Source organism: Lissotriton helveticus, chromosome 9 (assembly GCF_964261635.1).
Source record: "Lissotriton helveticus chromosome 9, aLisHel1.1, whole genome shotgun sequence".
Taxonomy (NCBI): domain Eukaryota; kingdom Metazoa; phylum Chordata; class Amphibia; order Caudata; family Salamandridae; genus Lissotriton; species Lissotriton helveticus.
The window spans coordinates 520,944,728-520,960,459 of NC_136070.1; the positions used below are offsets into that span (position 1 = coordinate 520,944,728).

Below are 15,732 nucleotides of genomic sequence, written 5' to 3' on the forward strand. Positions count from 1 at the left end.
ACACATTTTAGTACTCCTGGAAAACTATGTGAATCACCAAAAAAGTCTGTAATTCATTCCACACATAGTTATATTCCTGTAGATGCACATTTATGACTTTTTCAGCTTCCCTTTTGTTAATTGGGCCCTTAATTCTGGTGCTTATCTTGCTCATTGAGGGTACCTGTGTTCACAACTGTCTATGTACTCTTACCCGTCTCTGACTCTTAGAGTCCTACTTTAGTTTCTTTGATTCTGTCTCCTCTCTTTCTGTCCCCATGCCCCTAAGCTCATTTCCTCATACCTGCCTACACTTGTTTTTATTTGTTATTTCATTCACTTCAATTAATAATTTTAATTTTTCAGATTTTGATTTATTGCAGAGTTCTTTCTACTTTTTTGTGAACATAATCAGGATTCACACCCAGAAAAAATAGTGACAACAGCCACTAAACACAGTTCATCACATAGTACACATAAACAAACAATTAAATTCCCGCTCATTAAAACTCAAGGATCTGGTGGTACAATATAAAATCCAGCACTCAGGTGCATGTTAAAAATACGGTTAAAATCACTCCAATTTAAAGTCATACAGTAAAACAGCGAAGTATGAAAAATTGTTCTTCTTGCCCCTACAGCTTCTAATTCCTGCTAGATTTGTCATGTTGCTTGAAACTTTGCCCGAATGTCCCAACTTATCTTTAGATATAAACTAGTTGCTTTTATTGCAACACTTGAAAAGTCACTGAACAGAAAAAATCATTTCTCTGCTACATTCTCTAATTATTCTTTGCAAAGAATCTTGGCTAGTGAGCGTGATCGGACCTTCTTAGATGACAATGCAACATAAGTGTCACATTCCCTCTTTACTTTTTCAGAATTTTACATTTCATTCTAACTTTGTATTGATCCTTGCCTATTTATAGTTTTACTATTGACCTGATGTTCTCATGAAAGCAAAACAGTGGTGATGTACTGTTATAAGATTGACACCTAAACCACGGTTTTTATTTCGACCAATTGTCACTGAAAAAAACATTGTTCAATAGGCCACATCACCTGTGTCCCTGATGCAGCCGTTTTCCAATACACTGAAGAAATCCTATTGTATCTGCTACTATTTTCAAGCAATGATGTCTGGGAGCAGTAAGGCTCCCTACAAGCAATACAAGGCTGTTTGTATCATAACATGAATATCTTCCACTGAAATCTGATTCTGAGGTTAATATTTTTTTACAATTTACAGACAAAAAAAGTTCTATATGATCCAACTGATTTGAAAGAAAGACCTGAGGCAAGGCCAGGAGGAGTTTTTATAGATGAATTTTCATGAAAAAATCCATTGGGAAGGATGATTCCCCCCCCCCAAAATTGTATTTTGCAGTTTGGGACTGAAGTTCTGTCCTGCTACTTTTCTCTGAAACGGCAAGAGGGCTATGAAGACACCAAAGCTAAAAAAAAACTTCACAAAGTTGAAGAGGAAACACCTTTGCGCACAGGTAAAAAACTGATCACAGCATAACTAAAACGGGCATCCTGCAAGCATGGTAAAACCATGTGGCCTGTTATAAGACATATAATGCCGCTTATTATGATTATGATAAACAATTAAAATCTAAATCCAGTTAATATAACACCCCATTAAAGCTATGAGCCTCCATAAGTGATCTATGCTTACCCCATTTCTCTTAGCCCCCTTACCATGTGTAATGCCCCACTCTCCCAGATCGATGCTTAATCTGACATAAAATACAATAAAAATAAAGCTTTCATATTGTTTGGTATAAACCAAGATGCTGACCAACCTATCACTGTCCACTACTTCCTTCATAGCAGAGAGTTTTTGTGTTTCATTTTGTCGGCAGTCCAACAAGGAGGAGCCTATGGCCATTTCTCTAGAATGCAAAAAAGTAATTTTTGTACAGGAAGAGGTTTTTGAGAAAAGTAGGTGAGCCAAGGGTATTGTAAACTCTACGGATATAGTAAAAGGACAAGAATCTCAAGGGTTTTTCAACAGTGCTCAAGACTTCTTCTTGTAATATGTTGGTATATAAGGATACGATATCCGTTGTTGCCAGAAAGTGGTTCATATGGTAGTAGTTCTCGGATACTATGGGTGCATAAAAGATCCACATCCCAGGAGAGGGATTGAAAAACAGCTTCGTATTCTGATAGCATAGTTCTTCAAAGAGGATGGAAATATTTTTAGTACTTTAGGCACAACAGGAAAAGCTGTGACATGTGCGCCCTGATTGTTCAAATAATACATTTCGAGACTGTGCAACCAACCACTTGTGTATCTTGTTCAAAAATCTATTTTCTGATAATAAAAAATAATGACACAATATTAAAATAAAATCATAAACAAACAAATCATTAATGAAGAAAAACAACACCATTAAAAATAAATGCCCGATAGATGTAACAGGATCTCACCTAGATGGACTAGTGTAAATCAGTTCAACATTTCATAGTTACATTAAAAACACAACAAATAGAAAAAATACAGATTAAATTGTCATATTAGTTATATCATTCCTGTATACATAATGGCTAGTAAAAATCTGTCCAGATCAAAATATTCAAATTGAGTTTGTAAGAATAATAATAATAACAATGCCAATAAAAGATGATCTTTGTTGTCTAGTACCATTCGCCTTTACAATTAGGAGTAAATACTTCTGCCGTAGATCACTATCTAAGGTGCAAAAAACAAAGGGGCCTATTCACTGTATTTTGTTGTATGTAAAGTACTATTACAAGGGTATACTTCAAAATGCTATTTAGAAACCTGCAGCAGGAGACCTCAGGCTTCACCTCCTCTATCTTTTCAATTTGGGGAATCTTCGTACATGTGGGTATAAGTGTGTGTAAATATGGTAGAGGCAAGGATGAGTAGCTCAAAAATGGGGAATATCTATACTAAATGGGAGAGGTTTACTAAAATTGAAAGGGGGGGTTTAGGGAGAGATGTGACAAGACAAACAGCCCCAAAATAGTAGGACCATTGCTATTCATAAACTACACTTGTAAAGTTACTACACCCTAAATGAGTCAAAGCAGGCTCAAATTTAGTCCAGCCAAGCCTCCACTTCAGTCAAGCATTGCACATGGCCAACCGATGTATGGCAAAACACTCCCATAAAGCATATGAGAGCAGGGAAATAAAATAATCTATCATATAAACAAATGCTACATTACTTACAATATTTAGACATTTGAATTTTTAATTTGACATTATATAAATATATATCATATCAATTTACACACACACATATATATAAAAACACTACTCTCCTTTATATGGAATCCTCTACAACACCACAAACACTCTAAAACTGCTTATCTCAAATGTCTGTTTTTTATAACAGAGATTTTAAGCATAGGATTAGCATAGCGCCATCCACGCTGAGTTATAAACGTGACATAGTACTTGCCTCAAATCAAATTGCTCTACTGACATGTGGCTGGTTTAAGATCTAAATTGAGTGATCCAGAATTGGGAGGCTTTATTGATAATCATGATGTATGTGTGTTGCAACATAAGCTTTAGATCCTATCCATAGATCAGGTTACATTATCTGTAGTATAGAAAGTAGAACTTCAGCAGCAGGCCAACCGTTGGGTGGATTGGCAATTTGGCTAAAGATGTCACTTGTTTGTAAGCTCAAAAGTTTGAATCTCACAACCGCTGATATACTGAGGCCCCATATTACTTCTCCTGTAGGGATGTTTGCAATAAAGGTTATTTGATCTATACAATCATTTCATTAGACAGAATTAAGAGTTCCCTACCTTACGTGCTCTAGATGAATATCTGGAACAAGCAAATATCAATAGTCATCTCATCTTAGCGGGGGATTTCAATGCAACTTTGAGCCACTAGATTTTATTCAAGCTCTTATAGGTGAGGAAGATGAGGAAAGGGGCATATCGAGATTAGTGTAATTTCTCTAAAAGAAGTAGTCCAAGGTATCAGTACAAATCACATCCCTTACATTATCCTGTGGTCTTCGTGCTATCAATGGGCATTCAACATCTGACAAGGAAGCTGATTTAAACTTTTAAAACAGCATTGTCTAGAAGAAGAATAGACTATGGGATTGATTTAGATATCAGTAGATGGATTACTTTGTCACCACAAAGACGGATATCCCATCCGCAGAAATTGAAATCCCGTCATTTCCTCTGGGATTTAGATTTCGGCAGACAGGATATCCATCATTATTGTGACGGAGTAACCCATCCGCAGAAATCTAAATAAGGCCCAATGTTTTATTGTACCTAATTATGTGGCAGAGTCAAAAGAAATGATAGTGACCATAATGTTTTGTCTCTCTCATTGAAGAATATCCCTTTAGATATGGGTTCACACTTGAGTTCATCAGCTGAAGCACCAATCTTCCATTCTAACAATAAAAGAAGGATTAAATGGCTCACTATAATGACCAACTCAGATACACTTGCACACATCTATTCATTACTTTCCAATGCCCCATGTATATTTGAGGATTCTATCGAAGAAGAGGTCCTCATAATGAATATTTTTAATCATCGAATTGATTCCCTCAGAGTTTTTTTTTCTTCATAAAACAATGAAGGCTCTACCGTTCAGACAGAAAGAAATGCCCTGGTTTGACAAATAATGTAGGTTGGCCAAACAAAAATTAAAGGTTCTTTTAAAAAGCAGAGCTAGGGAGTTAATAGCAGTGGGAAGGAAACAGCAGAGAAGAGAAGGGAGGAACACAATTGGTGGGAAATGGTTATAGCTGCCAATAAGAGAGATAGAATATTTTTGGGTCATATTCTTGCATATGGAACTACCAACCAATATCACTTAAAATGAAGACATTTACATCCAGCCTTAAATCTGGGCTGATTATTTTAGTCATCTTTATACTGCTCAGAGCAAGAGAGAGTGTCTGTACATGAAAGGAGAGCAGGTGAACATATTGTGTGCCTCAGAGAATATTCCTACAGTCTCTTTTTCCATGGAAGATAGTTTAGCAGCCATAGATAGTATGAAAACTAGGAAAGCCCCAGAAATGGACTAGATTCCTGGGGTTTGTTACTGGTCAGAACCGGTAGTATTGGGTTTCATATTGAATGTTTTATCGAATGCTAGAGCTAGGGGAGCCGAGATACTGAAATCCTGGAGAGGAGCAGAGATCATCCCATTCTATAAGAAGAGGACTGTTGACAACCCAGCTAATTACAGACTGTTTAGCCTGATAGACAATGCCCCAAAATATTTATAAGACAATTATTAGTTCAAATTCAAACATGGATGGAGGAAAATCAAGGGTTCTCACACCTTTAGGCAGACTTTTGGTTCCATATGAGCACTATTGATTAGGTGTTTCGCTTTATTTAGATTTTTTGAAAGACCATTCATTTAAACAAAGACCACCGGTATGTAGTGTTTGTGGGCCTACGAGCAGCCTTTGATTTTATACCTCTGGTGAAACTAGGGGTTGGAATCAGAGATATGGAGATGCCAGCTAATCTGCTTGACCTAGTATGTCGCTTGTATAGTGCCAATTTTGCTCAAGTGAGATGGGGTGGGGTGGTGAACTGACAGGCTGTATTAGTGTTGTGAGAGGGTGCCTCCAGGGTTTCGTGATCACTTTGAATCTGTTCACACTTTACATTACCTGGGTAATTGACACACTATATGTCAACAAGAATGATCGCCCCAAATTGGTCGACCTGAAAATGCCTGCCCTACTGTTTGCAGATGTTAAGTTATTGAGCCCGAAAAATCGTATGGGCTGCAGAACTTAATCAACAAATTCTCTATCACCTGCAAACAGTATGGTTTTGAAATCATGGTTTCTAAAACTAAATTTACGACTTCCTTTTGCATAGGTCTTTTAGAGGGAAGTTGAAGATGGGATTTCTTGCTTAGTGCAAGTTAGGGAGTTTGACTATCTAGGAGTCTGGATTGCGAACACATTGTCATGGGTTCCTCAAATAATGAAGAGTGAAATGTCACTGCAACATACGGGGTAAGCGATTGTATCTAACTTCCCACTGATATCTCCTGCTTTGAAGATCTACTGTGCAAAAGGTCTTGGTGCATAATTGTATCCTGCAGAGATATTGGGCTCTTATGAAATCAAGGGTTTGATGAAAACTGAGAATAGGTTTATAGATCAAACCTTAGGATGCCCCAAAATACCCCACTAGCAGCTATGTGCCAATACTTGGCTCTAAGGAATCTGGTGGATGTAGCTAAACTCAAGCATCTAACCTATTGGATAAGACTCTGGAGTAGTAAGTCATTGGCTCCTATTAAACAAGCATTTGCCAATCAAAAAAATGCTAGATTAGCATGGACCCATAACTTGGTTTAATTACATAAGTCCTGGATGTATAAGTTGGACATGGGATAACCCAGAACAGGTAATCAGGGAAATGCTAAAAACAAGATAATTGGTTACAGGTACATGAAGGAAGGATAGTGGAGATATCAGCCGGCATTCTGACAGAGAGTTTTCTAAATCTTAACCAAAGTTTGGAATTTGAAATGTTTATGGACCGCATGGAACCATAACAGGTAAGATCCTTATTTCTGAAATTCAAGTTTGGTATTTTACCAGTTAATGCACTATGTAGTAGATGGCGAGGATCTGATATTTCACTCACTCGTCCTTTGTGTAAACTGAGTCCTGAATCTAAAGAGCATTTTTTGTTTTTTTGCCCCACTTATTACTATCTAAGGAAGACTTGGTTAATTCCTACATGTGGCATGTTGGGTGTAAGATGCTATTTAGAGGCCATTCGCAATTTTAGAACGGACAACATGGAGAGCGGATTGTTTTTGTGGTTTCCAGATATTTACTGTATACCTGGCGGAAAAGAAGCAGATTAAAAAAAGTACTTTAAGATTTTAGAATTACAGATGAAATAAGTATTTTGAAATGTACGCTTTTAATGTTGTATGGAATGGTGGATTGTATCTTATGGAATGATGTATTGTATTTGATATTTTGTACATGTTTTATGAGGCTTTTTTCCTCCAAAATAAACTTTAGTGAAAATATTAAGGGGCATATCAACAAGCAGCAGTGATAATATTATTGCCGCTTTAGAGCCCATTTTCGGGTGAAAAGCGGCGATAATATTATCGCATTATCAAAAATAATATTAGCGCGTGTTTCCTTGCATTAGAGCCCCTTGTCAGCACGCCTCCCATCGTGTCGCTAATGAGATGCAAAGGAGGCGTGCCTGACAAAACACCATGGGTAAATATCGCTAACCCGGCTTTGTGAAATTAACAACGGGGGTTAGCGATATTTTAAATCAAGTTAAGTATGCCTTAAGGCAGGAATTTAACGTCTGTTAAATAACTGACTAAGGCATACCTAACATGGGGGTTGGATTGTGTGGCTAAGACTACAGGCCCTATCACCAAGGATATCACAGTTTTCCATGGAAAATCGCAGGAAAACCAGCGATGTTCCATGGAAAACACTGCTATCACTGGAATAATTATCGCCATTGCGCTATACGTTTTTGATACAGCGCTAGCATGGCGATAATTTCCAGCAATAGCTGGCAAGATTCAATCTGAAGCTAAGAGCGGACAGCATTAATTATCGCTGAAGCTTGTTGATATACCCCTTAGATCTTTCCCCTTTTTTGCAGCAGAATCTTTAAGCATAGGATTAGCTAGTGCCATTCTACCAAGCTGAAAAATGGCAAATGCCTTTTACCACTCCAGGCATAGTATTACAGCTTTGGATTGGTAAAATACTGCCCAAGTCAATCTGAAATGAGTAAAAGCAACACATGACACCTGTGTTTCACTCTTAGTAGAGGTCGTCAGATAGCATGCTCTGACAAGCTCTAACCTTGTAAATATGTAGGAATTTTTTGTAGCCTGATGAGGCCTCTCTCTGCTACTGAGCAGAAAACAAAGGTTGTGACTATTAACCATTGGCGCAGTGCTACTTCCGTTTTTAACATGGCGCAATCAAACTGGATAAGCTTGGCTTGTTTAATTACCTAGTTCATTTTGGACAAGTTTAGTTGGCTAAACCTGTACCCAGAGTGAAATGTCACTTTCGAAGAGGGTGAGGAGCAATGCTTAGCGTCATAAAAAAATAGAGAGTACTGCTAATTTAGAGCGCAGGCACTCTCGTCCTCCTTGTCTGCCATCCTGGACAAGGAAGATGAGAGCCGAATTTCCTGCCTTTAACAGTTGCATAAAATATATATTTATAGGGGAAATGCGAAATTTCTTTACTAGTACAGCTGGTCCCCCTCTTGTCAGACATAGACCAAAATGACATCACTTTGCTTCTGCACCTGAAGTCCCTAGTTTTTAGGGTGCATTTCTGGTGGGCTTGAAGTTTGAACACTCTTATGAACCCTTAAAACGTATGAAGGAGTCCCCTGTTAGGCTACTCTCTTGTGTCTAAAATACATGAAAACCATGCTCTATATGACAAAAGGGTGTATGTTAAATTCAGATTTGATACTGCGGGCATATTTACAATGAAAGTGATGGAGCACAGCGTTAGCCTTCTTGGCATAACGCTGCGCTTCGCCACTTCTGAAACACAGTGCTGCATCATATTTACAACAATATGGTGCAGCCCGGTGTTTCCTCCTGCGGTGGTGCTAAATTTAGCAGCCTAGCGCCTACGCAGGTACCCTTGCATACATACTGCAAGGGTGTCTGCGTTGTAGGGGAAGTTTGTTTATGTGCAGGAAGGTGTCCCTTCCTGCACATAAACAATATTTAAATGGTGTTTTGTAACTTCTATGTGTGCTGTTTAAAGCAGCACACATAGAAGTTGTAAAACGTAATTTTTGTTTTAATGATGGTTTATGTGCAGGAAGGGACACCTTCCTGCACATAAACGATCAATGGCGTTTTGCTGTTTCTATGTGTGCTGCACAATGCAGCACACATAGAAACAGCAAAACAAGGAGAAATCAAACATTTCTCCTTATTTCACCAGGGTAAGACCAGGTTTTCCCTGATCTTAATTTTGTTGCTGCCTCATATTTACGCCACCCTTGTAAATATGGAGCAGTGTCAAAACCAAAGGGTGTTGCGGTGGAACGCCCACTGCAACACCCATTGTCCTCCCCTTTCACGCTAAGTATAACGTGAAAGGGTGCCTTATTAGAAGGCAGCGCTAAGCCACATTGAGTAGCTTACTGGAAGAGTAATCAACGTAGCCGTTTGTACTGCGTTTTGTTACTCTTGATTTATCAAGTCACTTAGGGCCACGCAAAGTCGCCTTGAGTGCCTTGATTAATTGTATCTCAATCGCTTTCGCCCAGCGTTATTTAGTGCAAAATTGACACAACCCTTGATAAATGTGGCCCAAAATGTCTAGCAGTGTTACACAATAAAAGGCACCCTAAAGCCCTGACATTTGAGGGCTGCATGAACTTTACATAGTTTATGGACCCTACTCAAGCAAGCATCGGTAAAGCCAAAGGGTCTGGCTTGCTCTTGCTACAAAAGCAAGTGGAAATCTTTTTTGTAGATTGTAATATATATTTGATATTTCCCAAATATACACAAGAAATGCAGCAAAAAAGCAAGCCTTGAAAATAATTGTATGTTGTGTCACTCCAACAACATTGTTATATTGTAGTATTTTGCACTAGATGTGCCTACTGAATGAGCACAGGAGTGAAAAGCTAGAAGGCATTAATGGATGACATTCATGCCTTCCCTTCAGCAATAAAAATGTAAATCAGTATAGCATTATTTACATAGCATGCTCAATATGTCATTGATATATGGCATTGCAGTGCTTTTCGATAATATGGAAGTGCATTTCCAGGAAGTTCCGAGGTCTACACGCAGACCAGAGTCAGATTCTGTCTTCGGAGACATGAGGTCAGTGCAGTGATCAATGAGATATCTCTATCAGGTGAATGTGTCAGCATTAAGGAACTTAGGGGCATATTATCAAGAAACAGAGTTAACATTTTCGCCGCTTTAGCGGGAGAAAACTGCTGCTAAAGCAGCGATAATGGGCTTGATAATACGCCCTTGTGAATTCCCATAGAAGCCTATGTTCTGGTGTGAACAGTAACACAAAACGAAACAGATTACACAATATAGGAAACCATTTCAAAATATATTTTGGGGTTTTCAAACCACTGGAGACCTCCCTTTGAGTTGATCAAATACTTTTTTAGTTGTGAAAGGCCAATCACGTGCGTCCTGATTCACAACACTCAGGTACAGATTCACTAACGCTTTGCATCGAGTTTGTGTTACTTTTGCAGTACAAAGCTGATGCAAAGTCTTACGGTTATGATGGATTTGCTATGCGCTGCCTTGCATTGCTTTGCTTCGAGGGGCATTCTATGGGCGGTCATGGGTGTTCCCATGCAACCAACCATGGGAGATGAAGTAGTCTATGTAAAATTATTCAACTTTTTAAAGAAGTTTATGTATATATTTTCATCTCTTATATATATTCTTTTGATCGAGCTGCCTATCCTGTGTCTGTTGCCCTATTATGGAGTTCTAATAGTCTCTCCTTTTTCAGATAATATTTTGCACATGTTTGGCTACTATCTAATTGCTCTTTGTACAACTGGGGTATGTATTGCTTTTTGCCCATTTTTTTTGTTGCTAACTTTAAAGCTCGATGCTCTATTGGAACTGGATTTCGGATTGTATTTTGCATATGAATCTGATGTAACTCAATTGCTTTTGTAGCACATGCTAGGATATTTTTTTAATGTATTTTTAAATGCATTTTGCACATGAATTGGCTGCTACTTAAATTCTTTTTGCACAATTTGGGATATGTCTTGGCACTTTAATCATCCTTCTGCTAATTTTAAACTCTATTTGCGGAAGTTGCTATGTATTGAAAAATCTGTATATGTAGCGGTTGCAAATAATGCGCTTCTCCATGTTTTATTATATTTTAGGTAATAACTTGTATGTATCCTTTTATGTGGACCTCGTTGGAGTTCCAAATCTTTAATAAATATTGAATTGAATTGAACCATGGGATTTGACACAGACCCCTATTTACAGAAAATCATAGACGGGGAGTTGCCCAAAATTCCGATGCCTCCTCAAAGCAGACACAACTTTGTATTAATTTCTCCTTATTCTTCCTACTTTGCATGTGTGTTGCATTATACAGCACACATACAAATTAAAAAATGACTTAAAGAATAGCTTTTGTACTGGATGGGAGACCCCCCCCCACACAAAATCGAGGCTTGAGACTTTACAGACACCTTTGCACTATGGCGCAAGGTTGTGTGCATTAGTACATGGCTGCCAAAAGTGAACCAGCGCATGGAGAGAGCAGAAAATTGGCACAACTTTGTAGATATTGTGCTGTCCTGCTCTTTCCTATTCGTGCAGCTTAAAGCAGTGTAACAAATTTAGTTGCTGTGTTGCGTGACTTTTTAGTAAATATGGCCCTCGCAATGCATTCCTGTGATTTATTTCTCAGCCTAGAGTAAATTTCCAACTTTTCCAGAATGCTTAAAGTTTCCAGGAGTGTTCTAGAGAAGCTGTTACTGCCTCAGTTACCCGAGGAATAGTCCCAGAATTCATGTGTGAACTGGGCAACCCCAGGACGCTCCTCCAAAAGATAACTCGTACTACCTGCAGATTTTGTTTGCCAATGCCTTTCAAATCTCAACTGTTAAATAAGCAGCTATGTAATAATTTCATTGTGCATCCACATGGCATTTATAGGTCAGTTTGAGTCAATCCGCATCTTCATATAGTAACATTCAAGAACATATGAGGTCCTTACCTTATACAATGCTGACGTAGAAGCCGACCCAACAGCGAATGCCACACCAATAATTGAATCACCATGGAAACCATCTGCATAAGCCATCATAACAATTCCTGTTATTGCCATTATTGCTGCAACTATCTGTGCAATATAAGACAGTTATCTTTAAAACGTAGACAAATTAAATAATGCATGCTATAATTGTAGATCAGACAGTTTACATTTGCACAACTTGCAATGTCGTCACAAGTAGACTTATTTAGTGATAATCTAATTGAAAAAAAAAATATTATATGTATAAATATGTATGTGTATGTATGTATGTATATATATATATATATATATATATTCACTGAAAAAACCATAGGTTATAGACCATATATAGTTAGGAATTAGCATTTAAAAAACCTTATTTTACTCACACAAAACCATTGAAATTCCATATATAGTTAGTTGCACTAACTATATATCGCGCACCCGCAATTCACTGCTGATGATGTCACATATTACATCATTCATGACATGGTCAGTGACATCACTGATGACATCACTGATGACATCTCAAATGACATCACTGATGACATCACTGATGACATCTCATTTGACATCAATGACCACATCACTGATGATATCATTCATGTGACAATACAATGCATCTCCTCACATTTTAATATAACCTCTGTTTCACCCAGTGTTAAATACAGAGTATAATTTTTGAAACCATTGACACACCAATACTAGTTACTACATACGCACTCACTGATTCCTACGTCTACACACACATTCACTCATTCACCCATACAATCATTCATACATACAATCACTAATCTTTACAACACTATCATATGCACTCATACACCTATACAGACACTCACACTCTGCCACTCATCCATGGAGTTACTCACACACCTAGTCAGTCCTGTAAAGAATCAATCACACTTCCATTTTCTTGTCTATACAGTTAAACATAGAGCACCTTACATTTTCAAACATATACTAACACATACTTACTTTCTTATACAATCATTGATACAAGTACACATTGATCTGCACAGAGTCACACACCTCCCAGCCAGCCAAACACACACTCAGTCTCCCATACAAATACTTGGACAATCAATCAATAACCCATATAGTTAATCATATAGCTACTGATTAACACATGCAGCAGTTTACAGAACAACAGACATAATGATGCACAAATTAAGACAGTTTAGTCACTAACCCATGCAGTCAGTGAGACACATTTAATCACTCACTCATACATTCAGTCATGCACCTACTAAATCCTTCGTCCAGACACTTATACATCTACTCATTCTTCAATATGTAAAACATATTTAAACTTTACAGAAACACACAGTCACTGGATGATGTCATCAGTGATGTCATCAGTGATGTCATTTGAGATGTCATCAGTGATGTCATCAGTGATGTCACTGACCATGTCATGAATGATGTAATATGTGACATGATCAGCAGTGGATTGCGGGTGCGCGATATATAGTTAGTGCAACTAACTATATATGGAATTTCAATGGTTTTGTGTGAGTAAAATAAGGTTTTTTAAATGCTAATTCCTAACTATATATGGTCTATAACCTATGGTTTTTTCAGTGAATTTTCAAGGTTTTGTAAATGCTAATTCCTAACTATATATGGTCTATAACCTATGGTTTTTTCAGTGAATATATATATATATATATATATATATATATATATATATATATATATAAATATAACATTTCTATGGCAAAATGAAACCCCTCATTTTGTTCCTTTGTAAATGAAATGTTTTAAGTGTTAACACTTTATTCCAATCAAGATGACTTCAGGTGTGCCATACTTTTGTCATAAGTAAGACTGTTAGCGCTCTAGTTGTTCTTTAGAACACTCTGGGACATTCTGTCACTGGGCTATAGTTGGGCTACATCTGGCTGATATTTGGGCTACATTTGGGCTCTTTTGTCTCTGGTGGCCATCTTTGGGCTACATTGGGCTACATTGGCTACATTGGACTACATTTGGGCTCCAACATATATATAGCCCAATGTAGCCCAATATATATTTTTCAAAGTTAATTTTTGTAAAAACCACTGGAGCATATATCTTGAGACATAGCAAAGGCACATCGGGCTACCAGTCCCTACAATTTTGCCAAGTTTTGTGGAAATCCATTCAGCCGTTCGAGCTAAAAGTGAGTCCAACCGCCCTATGGAAAACTCAATGTTAAAAACACGTTTTGGGACCCCCCTTTTTTCTCAACCCCCGCTTGACGAAACCCCCCCCAAATTTTCAGGGGCTGCTCAGAAACAAAACGTGCCATTTTCCTGAAAATTTCAGCCAATTCCGTGCACAAACGCCAAAGTTATTAGACATAGAATTTTCAGAAATCCCATAGAGAAAAAATCCTAACTATATATACCTACTGGCTATCGCCAGTAGGTAATATATATATATATATATATATATATATATATATATATATATATATATATATATATATATATATATATATATATATATATATCTCAACAACACTCGATCCCAATCCTCGGATCGTTTCCCAAAAAAGAGCACTCTAGCCGTATTATGTAGTTTTTATGCCATATTTTATTCATAGCATTTCTGCAGTTTTTTCAAAGGTTTAGCAAACGCGTTTCGGCGTCTCTGCCTTCGTCAGTGTAAACCTGTATTGCATTTTAAACGTGTTAAATAAAGTTTCATTGCAACCTGAGTCACGTGATAAAAAATGGAAATAAAAAACGGCACAACAGATACAATTTCAGTCATTGTGGCGGCCATCTTATAGTGATCATTTTTACACATTATTTGATATATGTAATAGTATCCATCAACAATTCATTAATCCAATATCATAATTTCTTATACTGTTATAAATCACAGTCGGTTAGACATTTTTTTTAGCTATGATAGCTACTGTGGCCTGAGTGTTTTGTGCCATTGGTTAGCGAAATGCCCAAATTGGTCAACTGTAATTCTGAGTTCACAGTATATTGTCTCTTGTGCCCATGGGAAAAAAAATACGTAGGGAGTACTACGAAACAAACGAAGCTGAGAGTACTAGAGCACATGAGAGCGATAACCACAAAAGATCAAAGCTATCCTGTCGCCCGACATTTTGAGCTATCACACAAAAGCAACAGCAATCTATTGACATTTTTTGTCCTAGATCAGTTGACAAGAACAGAAAGAGGGGGAGATTGGGTTAAAAAACTCAGAACCCTAGAATCTAGGTTCATTATAATGCTCCAGACGAAGTCCCCAGGGGGCCTGAATAATGAAGAGGAAATGTGGGCTCATATTGGATAATTCAAAAACTATTGTCCTCTGACCTATCTCACCGCTCTCAGTATAATTCTCCCTGTAACTGTCCGAAATTTTAATGAACACATTGCCCTTAAAATCATGAAATAGGATGTAGCCCATTCAGGGCTTAATAATCTTTGGGCATTTCGCTAACCAATGGCACAAAACACTCAGGCCACAGTAGCTTTCATAGCTAAAAAAAATGTCTAACCGACTGTGATTTATAACAGTATAAGAAATGATGATATTGGATTAATGAATTGTTGATGGATACTATTACATATATCAAATAATGTGTAAAAATGATCACTATAAGATGGCCGCCACAATGACTGAAATTGTATCTGTTTTGCTGTTTTTTATTTCCATTTTTTATCACGTGACTCAGGTTGCAATGAAACTTTATTTAACACGTTTAAAATGCAATACAGGTTTACACTGACGAAGGCGGAGACGCTGAAACGCGTTTGCTAAACCTTTGAAAAAACTGCAGAAATGCTATGAATAAAATATGACATAAAAACTACATAATACGGCTAGAGTGCTCTTTTTTGGGAAACGATCCGAGGATTGGGATCGAGTGTTGTTGATATCAAAACGCACCCCACCGTGCGGTAAGAGGCACCCGTGGCTAAGTGGAGCAGCGGTTGGTGGACGAGAGTAAAGG

General features: G+C 37.6%; 1 protein-coding gene across 2 annotated transcripts in view; it reads right to left on the reverse strand.

Annotated features, from left to right (window-relative positions):
- SLC35F4 (solute carrier family 35 member F4) overlaps window positions 1-15,732 on the reverse strand; it is a 536,946-nt gene that overhangs the window by 47,507 nt on the left and 473,707 nt on the right. For both annotated transcript variants that reach the window (XM_078662094.1, XM_078662095.1), the window contains exon 5: window positions 11,751-11,876. In XM_078662094.1, coding sequence (XP_078518220.1) covers window positions 11,751-11,876 — 126 coding nt within the window. The remainder of the gene's footprint in view (window positions 1-11,750; window positions 11,877-15,732) is intronic.